The sequence below is a fragment of the Nelusetta ayraudi genome, unplaced genomic scaffold, assembly GCF_046127955.1.
Source record: "Nelusetta ayraudi isolate G7.1 ecotype Tasmania unplaced genomic scaffold, CSIRO-AGI_Nayr_v1 ptg000021l, whole genome shotgun sequence".
Taxonomy (NCBI): domain Eukaryota; kingdom Metazoa; phylum Chordata; class Actinopteri; order Tetraodontiformes; family Monacanthidae; genus Nelusetta; species Nelusetta ayraudi.
In genome coordinates, this window is record NW_027466071.1 from 1,765,825 (window position 1) to 1,782,855 (window position 17,031).

Sequence of the window (17,031 nt, forward strand, 5' to 3'; positions counted from 1 at the left end):
AAAAACACCTCTTACCAAATGCCCAGCGTCAGACTCATCTAATTAGCTTCTGGTCAAATCAAAATCAAAATCAGGAAAGCAGATATTGTCTCTGGTTCGCCTGTACAATGTCACCGCGGCCAAACTTTGTTGTCTCAGGGGAGATCAGACACATGGTGATGCAAGCTGATGAAAAAGTGAAAAGGGGGCTTTAGCTTGGGAATGTGTGCCATGCCTGCAGGGAGCATGTCAACACTGATGAGAACTTAATCTATGCGAGGTTGTGTCTAAGCCCATGGGAGGTGGGCGAACAATTGGAGAAAAGGGTTACGCCGGCTGATTCCATTCTGGGAAGGATAATGGCGCGACTACATTTGACAGCAAATTGTTTAAGGGGATATTTGTGTCTCTGTTTGCAAACCCCAACAGAATTACAGACATCAACGGTCAAACATAAGGTCGGTTTGATACCCAGCAGCCCCTAGACTGGCTTTCATCATGTTACAGTCTTCGGTGTCTGTGTTATTGCCAAAGGGGCCCAGACAGAAGCAAAGATGGGTATCTTTCCATTACACTGCCCCCCACACCCCACCCCCACCCACCTCCACCTCCTCCCACTCCTCCCTCATCTGTTATCCTCATCTGAAAGGTGCATCTCCCTATTGATTTCTCTCCGCCTGGCAGAAGCTGGGTGAACATCTGCTTGGTTGGACAGCAACATTACTCAACATGGACAATGCAGTTATTGATAACCAAACCATTTTCCTCTTTTCTTTTTGGGTTAGCGACGCCATGCATCAGGTCCAATAGTTACTTGATTACTGGCAGGCTGCTGGAGGCCCCAACTTCTTCCGACCCTTAAAAGGTAGTTCGTTTCACTGTTACATGATTGAAAGATGGGTCTATAAGTTGGAACTTGAAAATATGTCTTACCGACCCTGGAGAATTGCTGCTGTTGTTTCTGCGTCTTCTTATGTTCAGCCAAGAATACCAAGGCATTCCGCTCATTAAGCTTTATTTTCTGCTTAAAGGCGTTCCATCATTTGCCCTGAAGCAAACTCTTGTAACAGTGTGACACAGCACTTTGGGAAGCCGCACACATGTGACATTCCCATCGATCAAGTTAAATACTGAGTCCTCGGACAACCTTGAGTGTCTCGGTGGAAGCCCGGGGATGGGTGAGCAGGGTACACACAGGTGTGCAGTGGATTGCCGTGACAAGTCAGAATTGGAGGGTTTTCGGGTGTTTGGTGACTGCACAGAAGCTGAGATAAAGGTGGTTAAAGCGCCTTGCTCACGGTCATTTATTACCGCCGTTCACCCTGACCTTGAGGAGGCTGGGGTATGTTTGCTCATTAGGAGGTACAACCTGCCTCCGACCAGGCAACTTTCCCGTGACGCACCTATAAATCTCCCAGAAAAATCCTTTAAAGGCTCTGTAGAGAGCGTTAAAACAGTCAGCAGGCTTAATGTGCCTTGAAAGCAGTTTATCACCCAGCCTTCTACGAAATCCGCTCAGTGTGAAAGATTTAGGCAGTTGTTAAACTCTTTATGTCTACCATCAAGGCAGTAGAAACATAAGAGTATGATATTCTCAGACTGTCATAGAACGGAAAATGTGCTTCTCTGCACTGTCGACTATAGTGGGAAAATTGCCCACCCTGGTATGCATCAGGAATTAACTCCTTTCAGGCAAATTCCTCAGCGAATGAAAAGGGAGTAACCCCAAAAGTAGCCACAGCACCATCCATCATATATTGCCTGGACAGATAATGACACCCAATAGCCTTGATGAGGAAAAGTCCTTCGACACTACAATGGGATCACCTCTGTGCCAGAGGCACTTTGTTCCTCAAGGCGTCAGAACAGTCCACAGTGGACCGTGATCAAATGGTGCCTGTCAATCATCTACCACATCAGTCTGTTGCTCCTCCACTATGACACAGGTTATATGCTTATCATGGGCGTCCATAGGCTTAAATCCGGCATTGACATCAATAAAGAGCGGACAATGTCATCAAATCATGGCTTCTATATATATCTAAATCATTGTCACTGAGTTCAAGCAGATTATCTCCCACACGGTCCAGGGTGATGTCTGATCGGCTTATGTGTCCAGTATTTGAGGTTGTCATAAAGGTCCACCAGTAGCACCTGATCACATGCCACACAACCTGCCGTGACCTTCACCAAACTACGCCCTTGGCCCCAATACCCATACCTGCTGTTTTCCATCGTCCCTACCGATGCTTCACTTTTATATTGTTTGTAGGCACCGAGGGTCCTTTAACTGCTTTCCAATTGATCTCCAGTCCTATCTTGTCACTGACGCTGCATCATGATAACCTTGTTAGTAGGCCCCTAGGGGCAGGAACACAAAGGAAGCGTAAGCCTTCAGAATTGACCAGAGGCAGGACAGGTTTTTGAAAAGAGCTGACAAATAGCTTTTTGTGCTGTTAATGGTGTTGTTGGGGGTATCTTTACGAAATCTGTTTCTTAAAATGTATCCCAGTCCATTAAAAAAAAAAAAAAAACATTTCAGGCGTCGACAAGCTGTCAGGCTACAAGACAAAACGAAAGCAAATGTACATTTTAAATCAAAATGAGTTCATTTCCTTCCGGGACACAAATATGAATAATTGATCACACACACCACATCCTTCTTCTATTTCTATTCCTTGTTCATCAATCCCTGAGGCTTAATCAATCAATCACATTCAATCCCTTTCAGGTAGGAAATAGACTATTATGGGCTAACCCATGGCTGTTCAAAGTATGGTGCACAGATGCAGGTGATTGTCTTTGTATTCTGACAGCCATTAGCCCACCCAAAGGATGGCTGCTGACCGCTGGGGTGGCCCTGATATTGTAGGTTCCTAACTTCATTTGCATTACTGATTTTTAGGTCTTCAGGGAATCGCTCAAACGCAACACGTTAGAAAATACTCCTCATAAAATCTCCTATGTGTAGCTTTACACAGGTGAGATCTATTTTGCTGAAGAAAATGTTATAACAAAGAGCCACATTTTGCCATAAATGATCACATTTACTTTTACACTGATTTAAATGCAGTAGCTATGTACACACAAATGACATGTTGAACACAAACGACTACTAAACTGCATATAATTGAATAGTTGTGACAGTTTTGGCTTGCTAGTCAGAACAATGCATTTTTGTGTTGTAATTTCTAAGTTTGTATTTCTACTCTTGCCCTGCATTTTACGCCCTGCATCTTCACAATGTGAAGATTATATGGAATATAATGACTTTTAGTATCGTGAAGTTGTGTGATTTAATTTGACCATATTCAAGGAGGATTTATTTATGGAGAGTGGAGTGAAAATAACCCAGATCCAGCGCTTCACGTTGTCTTCTGAATTATTGAGTAAGTCACAAAGATTTTGCCTGCCGCTGAGACGGCCCAGTGCTGGTTCAATGGGAATGTCTTTTATGTAACCGTGTTTTAGTAAACTGGAATAGGACAAGTGTGGGGGGTGGGGGCGAGGATGGAGGGGGTGGGTTATAAATAGGTCACTCACAAACAAGTGCAATTCACACACTGCGCTGATCCTCCGTGACAACCCAGCTGCAATGGCAGATGGATAAAATAGAAAAGTGGAGCAAAATGACATTGTAATAATGAATTTGTTGCGAAATGGTGACGGCTGTACAAAAAGCAGGCTTTCCTTCTTGGACACGTCTCTAACGGTGTGGTTTCGTAGGCAGTGATGGCATTTGTCAGGTTGAGAATCATTTATTTGTGTATGTATTCATTTATTGGCATAAATTCTCTTTCCTTACATGACCTCAAATCAGCCACTGAACCACTCACATTCCTTTGGAAGATGGCCAACAGACTTGCGCGAGAAAATCAGTGCAGTCTTATTCCAACAATAAATGCCTTTCAACATGCGTAAACAATGCATTAGCCCTAATTGAATAAGTGATTAATCAGTGCAGCAGTCTCTTCTTATACATTTAGAATGCAATTCTTCTTGGAGAAAAGGTGCAGTGAGCGGTCAACGGTGAACAAGCCTCTTTTTTTGTTTTGTTTTGTTTATTCCAGAGAGGAGTAAGAGGTGCAGAGTCAATGAATCCGTCCCACACACGCCTCATTAAAACACAATGGCCCAGAATCGACTCCAAGCTGCACATTCATTTAATTTGGCTGCTGGCCCTTTTTTTGTCCTCTAAACCGTCGCTGCCATCCACTCTGGCGGCTGCGTTTTGTTTCTAACATATTTTAAAAGACGTTTAAAGGAATGCTTCACCATTGACCTGTAACTATAGCAGCAGATTGTAGTTTTCTTTTTCATTTAAAATAGGATCAATTTAGATGGTAGCTCAGCTTGTTCTTCATAGTGAATCTATAGCTGATGTTTCCCCCTTTTCTTTTTTTACGTGGGCATTTTTAAAGATATTTTGTCTCATATTTCTTTGTGCCTCTTTCCACATTGCCTGTTTTGACGCAAAGCGTGAAATAATTTGTTCTAAACTACGTGCGTGTCAGCTGTTTATGACACGTTAGGTGTGCAGCAGCCGAAGAACGCGAGTTGGCAAATTAGCGACGTTACTGTACAGGCTTTTACTGCCGCACAGATGAATGCAGATTAAATCATTACCATTTGTAAATTGCGATCACGATTCTTACCCCCATTAGCTCGACATGGTATTAGTCTACCATGGCGGAGGGAACAACAACGTGACCCCAGTGACGTTAAGCTCATTATGTCTAGACGGAGCAAAACGCTGCAGAGCATCCCATTCTTCTCCGTTCCAGGCTTCCACCAGATTACTGTTGTCTTTTAAGATGAGGCCCGTATGTTGATATCTGATGTCTGAGTCACGTCCGCAGGCTGGGGGCAGCTCTTTCTCTTTCTGTTCCTGCTGCCTCTCTTGTCGGCGCCCCTCCCCCCTCACGCCGGACCGCCCGCTGTGGCAGAGCAGCGCTGCCAGGTCACACTTAACACTGCCCACTGCCACAGCCTCTCCACTCAAAGCTGCCCATCCCCCACCCCGCTGCTCCGCCCATCCCCCCACCAGATCCTTAAATCTGCATTACAATGTGTGAGTGGGCTGGGCTGAGGGGCAAGAGAGGGAAAACGAAAAAGAGAGAGAGAGACTGATGGGGTGGGGGGTGCAGGGAGAGTGATGAGCTCACGACTGGCCAAAAAAAGCCCCTGCTAGCAGATAACCCAGAAGTGAGCTAATGAGTCTGTCTGCATTGACCGAGCGCGTGTGTTGTGGTCCTAGGGGGTAAATGCATTTGCATTCAGTCGCACGCGACTGCTTGTTGTTGTGGTTGCGCACACGCCTTTGTGTACACCAAACAAGTTGCACTTGTGCCGTCACCCTGTTTTCAGGGCAGAGTGGGAGTCTCTCGGGTCGCATCCTGTAGTTTCTGTCACCAATGAAAGTAGTGTTGTAGTTCTCGAGTTTGGTCTCGGTCTTAAGGGCCTCAGTCTCATCTCAGACTCGGACTGGGCCAACTCGGGTTTTTGATTAAGACCAGTCAAGACTCGGCCAACACAATAATAACAAAAGAAATCAAGCTGCATCCTTGTTTCGCTCCGCTTGTGACACCCAGAGCGACACCCTGCCCCTTTATTTGGAGTTCATTTGTTTTTTAATTTTATGAAGCAAAGTTATTTTTTTAGATGGTCTGGTGGTATTGAAAGATATCTTGCTGAAAGGAAATGTTGCTGTTCGGTTTATGTAGAAGCAAACTTGGTTGGTGTGTTCTTGACTACAGGGCTAAACGAAAGAGAACGTGATGCCGTAATGTTTTGCTGCCAATTTACTAATGTCTTGCTGTGATTGCAGATGCCGACTTTGCTGTTGTCTTAATGGCTGACCCACCAGTGAGAGGGTCGCATGGGGCTGACTGGGATCCTGGACTGAGATCACTAACAGAATTCCATGGGGTTTATTGATTTCTGTCTGTCACGGTGACCACTGCTCTGTCGTTTCTGACAAAGAGATGGTTTTGATAGAACGTGGCGTCCCAGACTGTGACAATGATGGTCTAATCTATTAACCTCTCAGAATTTCTCATTTCCCATGTGGCCAATTTAAAAGAAATTCCATGTTGAAGTTGGGAGTTTTTGATCAGCGAAGCTTCAATGATCCATTGTTTGCATTTTAACGTGGCGGGCCCCTTCAAACCGCATTGACTGGAAACTGTGCAAAGCACCATGTATTGGCAACTGGGAGGCTTTTCAGTGAACCTAAAAATGACAAAAGCTGTGTTCTGCAATGTCTACGCACTGTAAGGCATCACTTCCTGTTCTGTCTCACGCAATGCAGCGGCTGCAGTGTTGCGTCATTTGGAAGAAGATCTTGATGGTGTTGATGGTTGGGATTTTACGACTCAGAAGTGGGACTTTCCCAAATTGCCAGTTGTCTCCCCCATCAGATATGCCTGCTTCAAGTTGGAATTTTATCTCGAGGACTCCACCAACCTCAGGCTGCTGCAAGCCAGGCCTGATGTCACGTCACCAAAGGAGACTAGTCAACGTTCTTACGCAGCGTCTACCTGCAGACATGTTGTCCTCTTACTCTCACGGCTTGCAGTCGAACACTGTTCGTTTCAACAATGACAAAGCTTCACTTTTACGAGATGTGACCTGGAACTTTTGGCACATTGGCTGTGACCAGTGGCGCAGCCAGAAATATTTCCTTCGGGGGGCCACAGGGGGAGATCATTGCTCACATGGGGGTGGCAATAAGTAGGAACATGAAATGTCTATTGACTCTTTTGTTTTTTTTTTACATTATTATTCTAATTGTTACGGTAGTTTGTATTTATTAAGTGTTTTTAGTGGGACCTTATAACAGTCAGCCTGTCACTATTCCTGTGAATTAGAGGACAGCAAATTTTCGCCAATCGTAATATTAACAATAAACCTAAATCAACTTGTTTCTACTGTCCTAGGATGAGGGTTCGAGTGTTTTGTTACCACCAAGAACAAAATCCAGGCCAACCATCAAGTCAGAAATATGTTTTAAAAAAAGACACTGATACACAGATATGACATGAGATGCTGTTATGTGGAAGTTCAAGGCCTTCTTTCAAATTACGCCCCCCCTCCCCCCCGACCCCCACCCTGGGGGGGGGCCATGTAGCTCCACCCCCTGGCTGTGACACCGTTGCCTAAATTTCGGTTAGGAGGGAAACCAAACGACAGCACAGGTGCGACGGACGAGGAGACGAGGGCGCGTGAGGCGAAGCGGCCGGCGATGATGATGAATGAGACGGTGGCACACTGACCCAGTAACGCTGCAGCAGTGCTGCTGGTGGGTGGGGGGGTCGGGGGGTGGGAGCTGCCTATACTGCACACCCCTGCCACATACACACACACACACAGGCCCAGCCACTATCCTTCCCCCTCTGCTTCTCTCCTCAACCCGTTCCACACACACACACACACACACACACACACACACACACACACACACACGCACGTTCCCTCCATCCATCTGTTTATTGTCTCCCCGCCTCCTTACCTGACCCGCATGCTTAATTAGCAGATGGAGAGAGGAGCGAGCGCCGAGGGAATGAATTCATGGGGGGAAGGAATTCATAGGAATGAGATTAAAACGGGAGTGGGATGTGGTGGGGCCAAAAGGTTAAGAGTAAACCTCTGTCCCCCGCAACGCTCGCAGTCGCAGATCAGAATCTCGGCCACGAGTCGACGTCACCTCAGATGAACAACGGAGGGAGTGGGGGGGGGGCGGCGGAGAGGTGAAAGCGAAGGACACAGGAGCCACCCGCTAAGACATTCTTTTCTCGTCTGCGTTCAGCGCCATCACCACCACCACGACCCCCACCCCCACCACCAGCACCACCACCACTACCACCGCCGCCCCGCCCTGCAACATCAGCCAGAGAAGTCGGTGGAAGCAGCAGTTGCCATGGCGACCGGCTCCGTGGTGAAATGTAGCGGAGGGGTGTGTCGCGTCACGTCTGCCACCTTAGGCAACGGGGATACAGACACAGAGAGGAGGGCGGGTGGGCTGGCGGTGGGTGGTGGGTGGTGGGTGAAGCAGGTCCACACACATAAAAACCTGTTTTTCTCTTGGAAGGCTCCTCTCTAAAGCAAACGGCTGTTTTTGTGTTTGTCATCAATGAGGCAAACCATCCTCTACTCCTCACCTCCTTCACCTCCTCCTCCTCCTCCTCCTCCTCCTCCTCCATCTTTGGAACGACAGACGCATACATCTGCACAAGCCCTCCGGTCAAGATGGCGGCCGCGTGCAGCCATGTGGTGGCCTGCTGGTCGCGGCCTTGTTGCAGTCAATAAGCCAGTTGATTGAATTACTTAGCATTACAAAAGAGGCTTCTTTTCAAGTCTCTTTTGTAAAGACGGCGCCCTTTCAAATGGCGGCGGAGCGCCTGATTGTCTTTGCAATTAACTGCTCGGCCAAAGCAAATGTTCACTTTGTGCCGGATAAAAAACACCAGAGACACCAGCATTGCATCAACACATGTTTCAAGACACTCTTTGTTTGCCCTTTAAACTGAGCATATTTGTCTCTCTGTATCTTGCAGTTTTCCTTCTTATCCGACTGTGGCTTGTGTATGAAAAAGCGGATATTTTTCAACCACCGCCATCACGGGAAACTATGGGAAGCCGACAGGAAACAGATAGCACTGTTTTTGTCATTGTGTATGCATGAGTTGCAGAGGAATGGAGTAGCCATGGGAAATCACATATTCGTCACACTCAAATAATGTGTTCAAGGTGACTGTCATCCAAATAAGTTCTCCTCCCCGGAGCGAGAGGAAACCCAGAGCAGCGTCTCTGGTCCTTCTCCCTCAAGTCTTCCTCTCTCTCTGCTTGGGATGCTCATCAGTTCACAGAGGGATGGACATAATGGAGTCTTTCAGAGAGGATTTGAGGACTCATCCTATGTCAGCGCATAAAAAAAAAAAAAAAAAACGGGATCCACACAAACATTGCATTGACTGACTTGAAGGGGGGGAGAAAAAGTGCATAACAAGGAGGAAAAAGCAGAAAAATCTCTTGTTGCGTTTTAAATAAAAGGACGGGGGATTTTTTTCCTTATTCACACAAAGATGGAGAATTCTGTTACTATTTTGCATGCACAATTCACTGGTACTACAGTTAGATATGATCAACTGAAGTAGTATCTGATAAAAAAAAAAAAAAAAATGGGTTGCCAGTGGAGCTCGACCAAATGTTTATTATTTTATAAATTCTTAGTCATTGACTCAGGTTGACTCAAACTGACTCGTTTGTGGTTGCAGGTCCTTCTCTTGATTTTCCCCATGCAGACACGAACCTCTTTGATGAAGGTGGGTTTCTGTGTGTCAGTGTATCATTTCAGATATGACACAAACACTGAAACAACTCAAGATATTGGACAGTCCCCTCCACCCTCCCGCCCCCATGTTCCAAGCTGCTTCATAATGGAAAAGGGCACTTGAGTAAAACAGAAGCGGAGCCATGTTCCTCTCTCACTAATCGGAGGTTGCATTTGTTCTGCTTTGATGTCGTACAGTGAAAGGAGCTCAACCATGACGACACCGACCAACCTGCACGGCGCAAACAAATCAAGGGGAGCAAAAATGAGCTGCAAGGAAAGTCTGTCTGTGTTTCTCATTTTGTTGTCCTGAGTCACGTCTCTGTCAATCTTACCATTAAAATTTGGCAAAATACAACATTGCCGAGCATTCTGGGTCAATCATACTTGATAATAATTAACTTCTAGTATCTAGTAGGAGTGGCTAACTGGCAGGAACCCTGGGCCAAAGCCTCCCTGAGGAGGGTTAGGAGCCCTGCTGTGAGACCATTTCTTTCTTGTGCTGATCAAACCAGGATTAGGCCTTTGAAATCGGACAACGTTAATGGACCGAGGGCCTTGGCGACGTCCCACATCAGAGAGCTGTGAGTAACACCAGATCCACCAGTGGCCTGGATGCTCATGGTGGGTGATTTGGAGAAGTCTTTGCTCTCCTTCTTGAGTCAGAGCAGCAGAATGTCTGTTGTTGTGGTTGATTTGAGGGGAGCTGTGATGGAAGGGGGGGGGGTTGTGCATTTGGAATCCCCCAGGGTGAGCTCCACTGTGGGAAGCTCAGCCCACTGAATGGATGGAGATCATTCTCTGGGTGGCGTATGCATACCTAACATACCACGGCTGTGACATGTTTGTGTGAGTGCGGAGAGGGGTTGTTCATTGCATCGGTGAAAGCCATGACAGAAGGGCTAAGTGAGAGACGTGCAGCAATACTGAAAGGGATTTTCGAAAGAGCGGTTGGAGGAAATCGTAAATTCTGCTTAATGAAGTCCTCTAGAAGATGACAAGAAGACAGAGCAGCATGTTTTGTTTTCCGTGGGACAAAGTAGAGCCTTGCGGTTTAGAGAGTCCAAATAATGAGTTCACTCAATGGCCACCGTCCACTAAATGAAGAGTAACGGGTTGAAGACGAGGCAGCTGCCATAGATATGAATGCGTTTGTGACCACTTCCTATAACTGAGTCAGTCGGATAGTTCTCGTAAACTCAGCTTAAAACATATGACCTCCGACCTCGCCGGGCCACAAGGGGGACCTATCAACTTTTGAGCTCTGGAGAAAGAAAATGCAGTGTCACTGCTACGATCGTGGGATTCGTTCGTCTGGCCAAGGAACCTCATTACTGGCTGACAGCGTGATTCACTGTCTGTGGCGGTGACAAAGCAGCCCCAGTACCATCGCAAGGTCTCCACAGAGTGCAGAGTTTTCTGTGTGGGGCCAGTGTTGTGCCTTAACTCTTGAAAAGGTAGTTCTGTTACTCAAAGGAATGTGCTTTTCATGTTACATGAAAATGGTATCTATCAAAACAAAAATCTAACCAAAAGACCAAATTCTGGAAATTCTGAACTTGAATTGGTATCTTAGTTGGGATGATTCTCTTGTGGGGCCTTGGTTATGGTTTCATCATCAGCACGGGCCAGCGTAAGAGACTGATGTTATGTTACGTAAGAGAATGATGTTATGATGACTTAAACATTAGCGGTAGCACAGGCGGCAATGACAACTGAAGCTGAAACAGACTTCAGAGCAGTTTAACAAACTAAAGTTTCCCCTCTGTTGTTTATCTAAAGCTATAAAATATCCTAGAATACAAGAGAAGAAAAGTACACTACTTTGTCTTACAGACAAGACTGCAACTCAATTTATCATCCTTATCTTGCACTGTGTACAATTAAAAAACAAAAAACAAAACTGAACTGAACTAAATGTCAGCCATATGAACAAGCCGCTGGACTCATTCATAATATTCTTTTTTTTTTTTTTTTTTGCCCTAAGTTTTAAAGTTGATAAAAACCTTTGAGGCATTTCTGGTAGTCAGGGGGGAAGTGATGCTCATCCTCTGAGTAGCAGACTGTTGCACAAACAAAGGGGGTGGAGGAGGCCCGTCCCCGGGCTCCAGATTGGACAAAGTGCGCCTGCCACGCCCATGGGCGGAGCCTCCTGTCGATTTTGAGGCGCGGTTGAAATACTCACAGTCTTATCACCGACATCCTTTAATTTGAGCTGAGCCGCCGTGGGGTCCGCAACTCTGAAATAAAGGGGGACTCTTGCCGTCAGCAGAGAAGGAGAACGCACTCGGATTTTTTTTTTATTTAAAAAAAAAAAACAAAACCTCTTCTTCTGTGACAAGCTCTCATCCATCCCTGAGCTGGATTTTTAAAAAATCCCCACCACTCGCACCCCCTCAACTCCTTGAGCTTTTTTCTGTTGTCGATTTTCCCCCCCTTGTTTTTTTTTTTATTCCTCATCCCCCACTGAAAGGAAAGAGAACATGGGTGCTCAGATGGCCAAGGGTGGAGTAGCAGCCGAGGGGAAAGCAGCCGCTGAACCAGCAGCCGCCAAAGCCAACGGCCAGGTGAGTGGAGGTGTCCCAGTGGTGGTCAGCAGCAGCAGCAGCGGCAGCGGCAGCGAGCAGCGGGGCGGCCACATGGCACCCAACGCCCACTGTCAGCGTGGCTGTCACGGCGGCGCTCAGCGCTCCCATCCGCCGCCGCTCAACCTGTCGCTCTGTCGCTGTCTGTGCGGCTGCATCGCTTTATGGCCGTATTCTATTGAATTTCCATATGTAAGAAAAGAGAAAAAATGTTTCTAAGCGAGTTTATTTGATCAGTAGGGCAGCCACGCTCGTCCCCGCCGGTGCGCGTTCCCCTCACCAGACGCGTCTTTTGTTAATTCCGTCTGTCGGGGGTTGTTGGGGTTGGGGGGGTCGCTGGGGGTCGAGATTTGAGCTTTGCGTCGAAATAAATGACGGATTTGGATAGAAAAGGTGTTTTGGCTCGACTTTTCTGTCATGACGTGGCTGCGATCGGCGACGGAGCAGCGAACAAAAGATGCGAGGCAGACAAACGGCGCAAAGGATGCAAATGTGCTCTGTTGGGGCGGTGGTGGTGGTGGGGTGTTGCGGAGCCGCAGACGAAGCGATGGTGACAGCTCCCCGATCCTCCGCACCGTCCGTCGGGTCCCGTCGTCTGACTTGTGGGGGTATTTTAACTAGAATATAGTTTCTATTCGTGTACGTTGGTATTTTCGTTTTTGAAGGGGGAAAAAAAAAAAAAATCCCCTGACGTGTGAATGACTGGCGATGGGTGATTGCGATGACTGGTTGCTTGCACGCGCCAACCCGGATATGTTTTGATGAGCTGATCTTTTCGCGGTCTCTCATTACTATTATTTACATCGATTTTGGCCACCGTGCTATTCGCCGACCCACACTGGCGGTAGTCGGTCCGCACTGAGCGGCGCTGCTGCCCCTCGGATGAGAGGAGGAACCGGGTTTCACGGGGATTCCTTTGTTTCCAAACTCGCAGGCTGTGTCGTCGCTTGCCACGGCGCGGCTCGACTGCCCCCTTGCGTCCGCGGCGGGTCGCGCAAAACATCTGTTGAGCCTGCTCACCCCCGCCCCGCCCCTACTCGCGCCGCCCCGCCCCTACCCGAACCACGGTCAGGGCTTGCAAGCAGCTTTCCTCAAGTCTAGCGTGGATTAACCGCTGGAGTAAATGGGCTAATGCTAATCTGTCACATGTCAGATCTCTTTTAGATTTATTTGGGATATTTGTGCTCGTTCCGGCCAGTGGATCTATCTGCGTGTTTGGGTGATTTTGAACGGGTTTTATTTTCGACCCAGTTCTCCGCGCTAATCCGCCGACTAATAAACTCCTTCTCCGCCCCTGCAGGAGAACGGCCACGTCAAGACCAACGGGGACGTGTCCGCCAAGCCCGACGGGGAGGCGGCGGCGGCCGACGGTAACGGAACTGCCGAGCCGGCCAAGGAGGGCGAAGCCGGCGCCGGGGACGCCATCGAGCCGGCCCCCGCAGCCGAGGGCGAGGCGGCCAAGGCCGAGGGCGAGGGCGCCAAGGACGGCAAGAAGAAGAAGAAGTTCTCCCTGAAGAACTCCTTCAAGTTCAAGGGCATCTCGCTGAAGAAGAGCAAGAAGGGCAGCGAGGAGGGCAAGGAGGAGGCCGCCTCCCCCGCCGCCGAGGACAAGCCCGAGGAGAACGGCCACGCCGCCAAGGAAGCCAAAGAGGAGACGCCGGCCGCCGAGGCCAAAGAGGGCGACGCCGCCGAAGCAGCCGCGCCAGCTGAGGCCGAGGCAGCAGCACCAGCAGCGGAGGAGGGCGAGGCCCCTCCCACAGAGGCCGCCGCCGCCCCCCCAGCTGAGGAGGCCGCCGCCCCCGCCGCCGAGGACACGGCGCCCACAGCCTCCGAGGGCGAGGCCAAGGCAGAGTGACTGCGCCCCCTACCTGGCCCCCCCGCCCGCCACAGCACCTGAACTGATTTTCCAAGATTAAAGTATATAAATATATATATGAGAGACTTCGTGCCACGATCGTTAAACAAACAAAAAAGTTATAAACAAACTACAAAAAGAAGACAAAAGGATATATCATGTTTGCTGATTCAACCACCAGTTCACTGCCTTTTTTTGTTAGTAGTTCTTCGACAGACGGAATCTCAACCGGGCCCTCTCTCTCACGCTCTCTCTCGACGGAAGCCGTCGGACCCTGTGTCGCCCCCTCGTGGCGCACGGGGGACCAGCGCACGGCAAAGGTAATGGACGGATGTGGAGCGAATCAGGAATACTGACTTATTTTCCCAATTCATGGAGAAGCATCCTTTGAAAAAAACAGCAACAGCAGCAACAGCAGCAACAACAACAACAGCGTGGCAGCCCTATAACATTTTATTTTTCTTTCTCATTTATTTTTTGGGATCTAAAAATTGTCGACGGTTGCGGAGTGAGGCAGACCATCTCCTTCACTGGAAATGACTGTTTAATGGACACAAAACCTTTCTTCAAATGTTTAATTTTTAGAATTCCACTTTCCTATGCTTTACCCCCAAATTCCAAGTATTTTGTCATGTATAGAAAAGTGAAAAAAAAGTCAAGGAGGGGAGGTCAAAAAAAGAGCAATGTCTTTGTTCGTGCATTTTTGATTCTTTTTTCTGGCTAAAACCACATGTCAAGCTTCTTGAGTGTTGCAGTGTTCACATTTCAGATTTTATGACGCAGGGGTGGGGGATTGTGTACAAATGTGAGCTTTTTATCTGCAAACTGTCTCTGTAAATATGTTTTGGCCAATATTTTTTGGTTCTCTTTATTTTGCTATCGTTTGAAGATGTTAATGGTTTTATTGTAACTTTTAATAAGGGTAAATAAATGTTTGATCCCCTCTGTCTGAGTATTGTCTTATAATTCTCATCACACACACACACACACACACACACACACACACACAAATATGCTGACTTAGTCCACAATAGTTTGACTATTATTGAATTGGATGTAGCCAAACCAGCAGTCAGTGTGCTCATCCATAAGATGGAGCTGATGTAGTCGTATGAAGTCACACCTCTGCCAATGATAATGCAGATGTTAATTTGAACAAATATACTAAAATATTTATTTGAACTTGGACTAACATTACCGTGTAGGTTTTCATCATACTTAGCAACTAACAGCACATCAGTAACAGGCTATTTTCAAGATATTTTCTACCCAGTGAACTTTCCACTGACATCTTTGAGTAAACTTCAAGTATCATTTGAGTATCTCATTGCCCGGCCAAGTCTCCTGGTTTTAGGTAATTTAAAATGTGGTCACCCTACTTCACCTGATAACACAATTACCTCCCAACTGTGACACAGATCTGGAACTATTGTCAATACAAAGTCAAACAGTTGAGAAAGAAAGTACAAGATAAACAAATGACTCATGATAAAATATAAAAGCATACAATAGAATATACATATAGATAGATAGATAGATAGATTTACTTTATTAATCCCAAATTGGGAAATTCCACAAGACACTGTTTTACAGTGTTTCTGTTGCAACAATGTGTGGTGTTTTTCTTTTATAAAGTGCAACTTAGAAAAGTGAGGACTCGACATAGAGAAAAAAAATACTCCCACTAACAAAACGCCCACAAGCATCATGACCTGGGTTTCTGACGATCGTGCACTTCTGGAAACTACCAGGCCAACTACCACGCAATATGGTTCCGGCAGGTCAGGCTGCTTTATTCGTCAGTCTCTGGCTCCCTATGCTGGCCACATTTACATATTACATGTGATCCTGTGGGTCAGCATTGTATATTGGACCTGCAGCGAGAGTCTTTTTGGTGATAAGCAGACACAGACACATTTCGTCCGGACATCATTTTTGATTGGGAAGGGCATTTATTGTCAAATTGAGAACATAAGAGGACCACCTATTATTTTGCAGAGGTAGTGGGAGCAAATGGGCCAACATGGAGGATAATGGTGGGGTAATCTTGTCTTGAAACATTTTTCTTGGATTTTCTTTTTTCTATCAAGTTCATATCGGGTGTTTTTAGACCTCAGAAGAGCACAGAAACAACAACAATGAAGAGCCAAAAAGGCGGCAGGACTTTCTCACCCCACGCAATTCTCTGGATAGTTTGGTTCATGTAAGTTTTAGTTGCCAAGATGAACTCAGTTCTTGTTAATTCAATGTCTTTGGGGAATTAAAGTGGGATCAAGCATCTGGAATTTGCTGTTTTTGAGTGCAGATATATCCATGCTGAGATGTCAAAGAACTGAAGTACATGTCGGCTTTTGTGAACCTGCTGAAGAGGCTACTGCATCTCGACGGGGACTGTAGGAACTCTGCTTCCCAAGCCCTGCAGGAGCTCTTTATTACAATAGTGCCTCACAGCATGGTCGGGTAAGTGACAGTGCAGAGATCTTTTAAATGACGGATGACCAAATTGCACTTGTGGCTGCATAATTCTCAAATGTGTTGCAGTCTGACCAATAGCAGGAATAGGGATGTTACCATCTATCCAATGGAGGAACCAGCGGACAGACTGATGACCCCAGTCACCACACCTCCATCCTGGTATTATAGGTAGCCATGATATCTAAAAGAAATGTCAGATGGAGGGATACCTGACAACAAAATGGCACCACTCACAGGATTATGATCCAGCTTCCTCTTTTGTCTTAGGAAACACAAACCGAGTCGAGGGCTGCAGACAGCGATGTCTCTTGAGGAAGAGAATTGTGCCTATTGCTCTGTACAACACAGCCCTGTTGTCTCCCTTGGCTACAACTCTCACTGAGCACTACAGACGATATTTAAAACAGAAACTTGCACGGTGAATCAGTGATTTAAATGTCATCACGTCTCACTTCCTCCTGGTTTTGAACAAATATTGTGGCGCATCAGATGCTGCCGAAACCTTCACTGTTGCCATAAAAACTGCAGGACAGGCATCAAGTGAAAATGTCTCTTGATGATGTGACAAACCAGAAGGAGGGCACATTTTTTCCCCTGCTTGTTGTGTTTAAGATGTTTAGTTTTTGTGAGTTAAACAGCTGAAGTGACTTGCCATAAGTGTCATCAAATTGTTTTTGCATGTTTACCCTTGTAGCCTGCTGAGTAATGATCCAAACTGTGGTTTGTGGTCATAATGAGGTCAGTTAGAAACTAAAGACAGATACGATCAAACTGCTTTATGTTCATGCTTAATGTGCAGCCACACT

The 17,031-nt window shown here is 46.8% G+C and overlaps 1 protein-coding gene across 1 annotated transcript; it reads left to right on the forward strand.

The window, feature by feature from the left end:
* Positions 1 to 11,499: 11,499 nt before the first annotated feature.
* Positions 11,500 to 14,695, forward strand: marcksl1a (MARCKS-like 1a). Its single transcript, XM_076027586.1, has 2 exons — positions 11,500 to 11,877; positions 13,196 to 14,695. The coding sequence occupies exons 1-2, from the start codon at positions 11,794 to 11,796 to the stop codon at positions 13,748 to 13,750; spliced, it is 639 nt and encodes a 212-aa protein (XP_075883701.1). The 5' UTR covers positions 11,500 to 11,793; the 3' UTR covers positions 13,751 to 14,695.
* Positions 14,696 to 17,031: the final 2,336 nt, after the last annotated feature.

Excerpts from the sequence above, each read along its gene's own strand:
- marcksl1a (XM_076027586.1), top strand. The coding sequence starts at position 11,794 with ATGGGTGCTCAGATGGCCAAGGGTGGAGTAGCAGCCGAGGGGAAAGCA. Across the intron at positions 11,878-13,195 it reads CCGCCAAAGCCAACGGCCAG|GAGAACGGCCACGTCAAGAC; the intron begins GTGAGTGGAGGT and ends CCGCCCCTGCAG.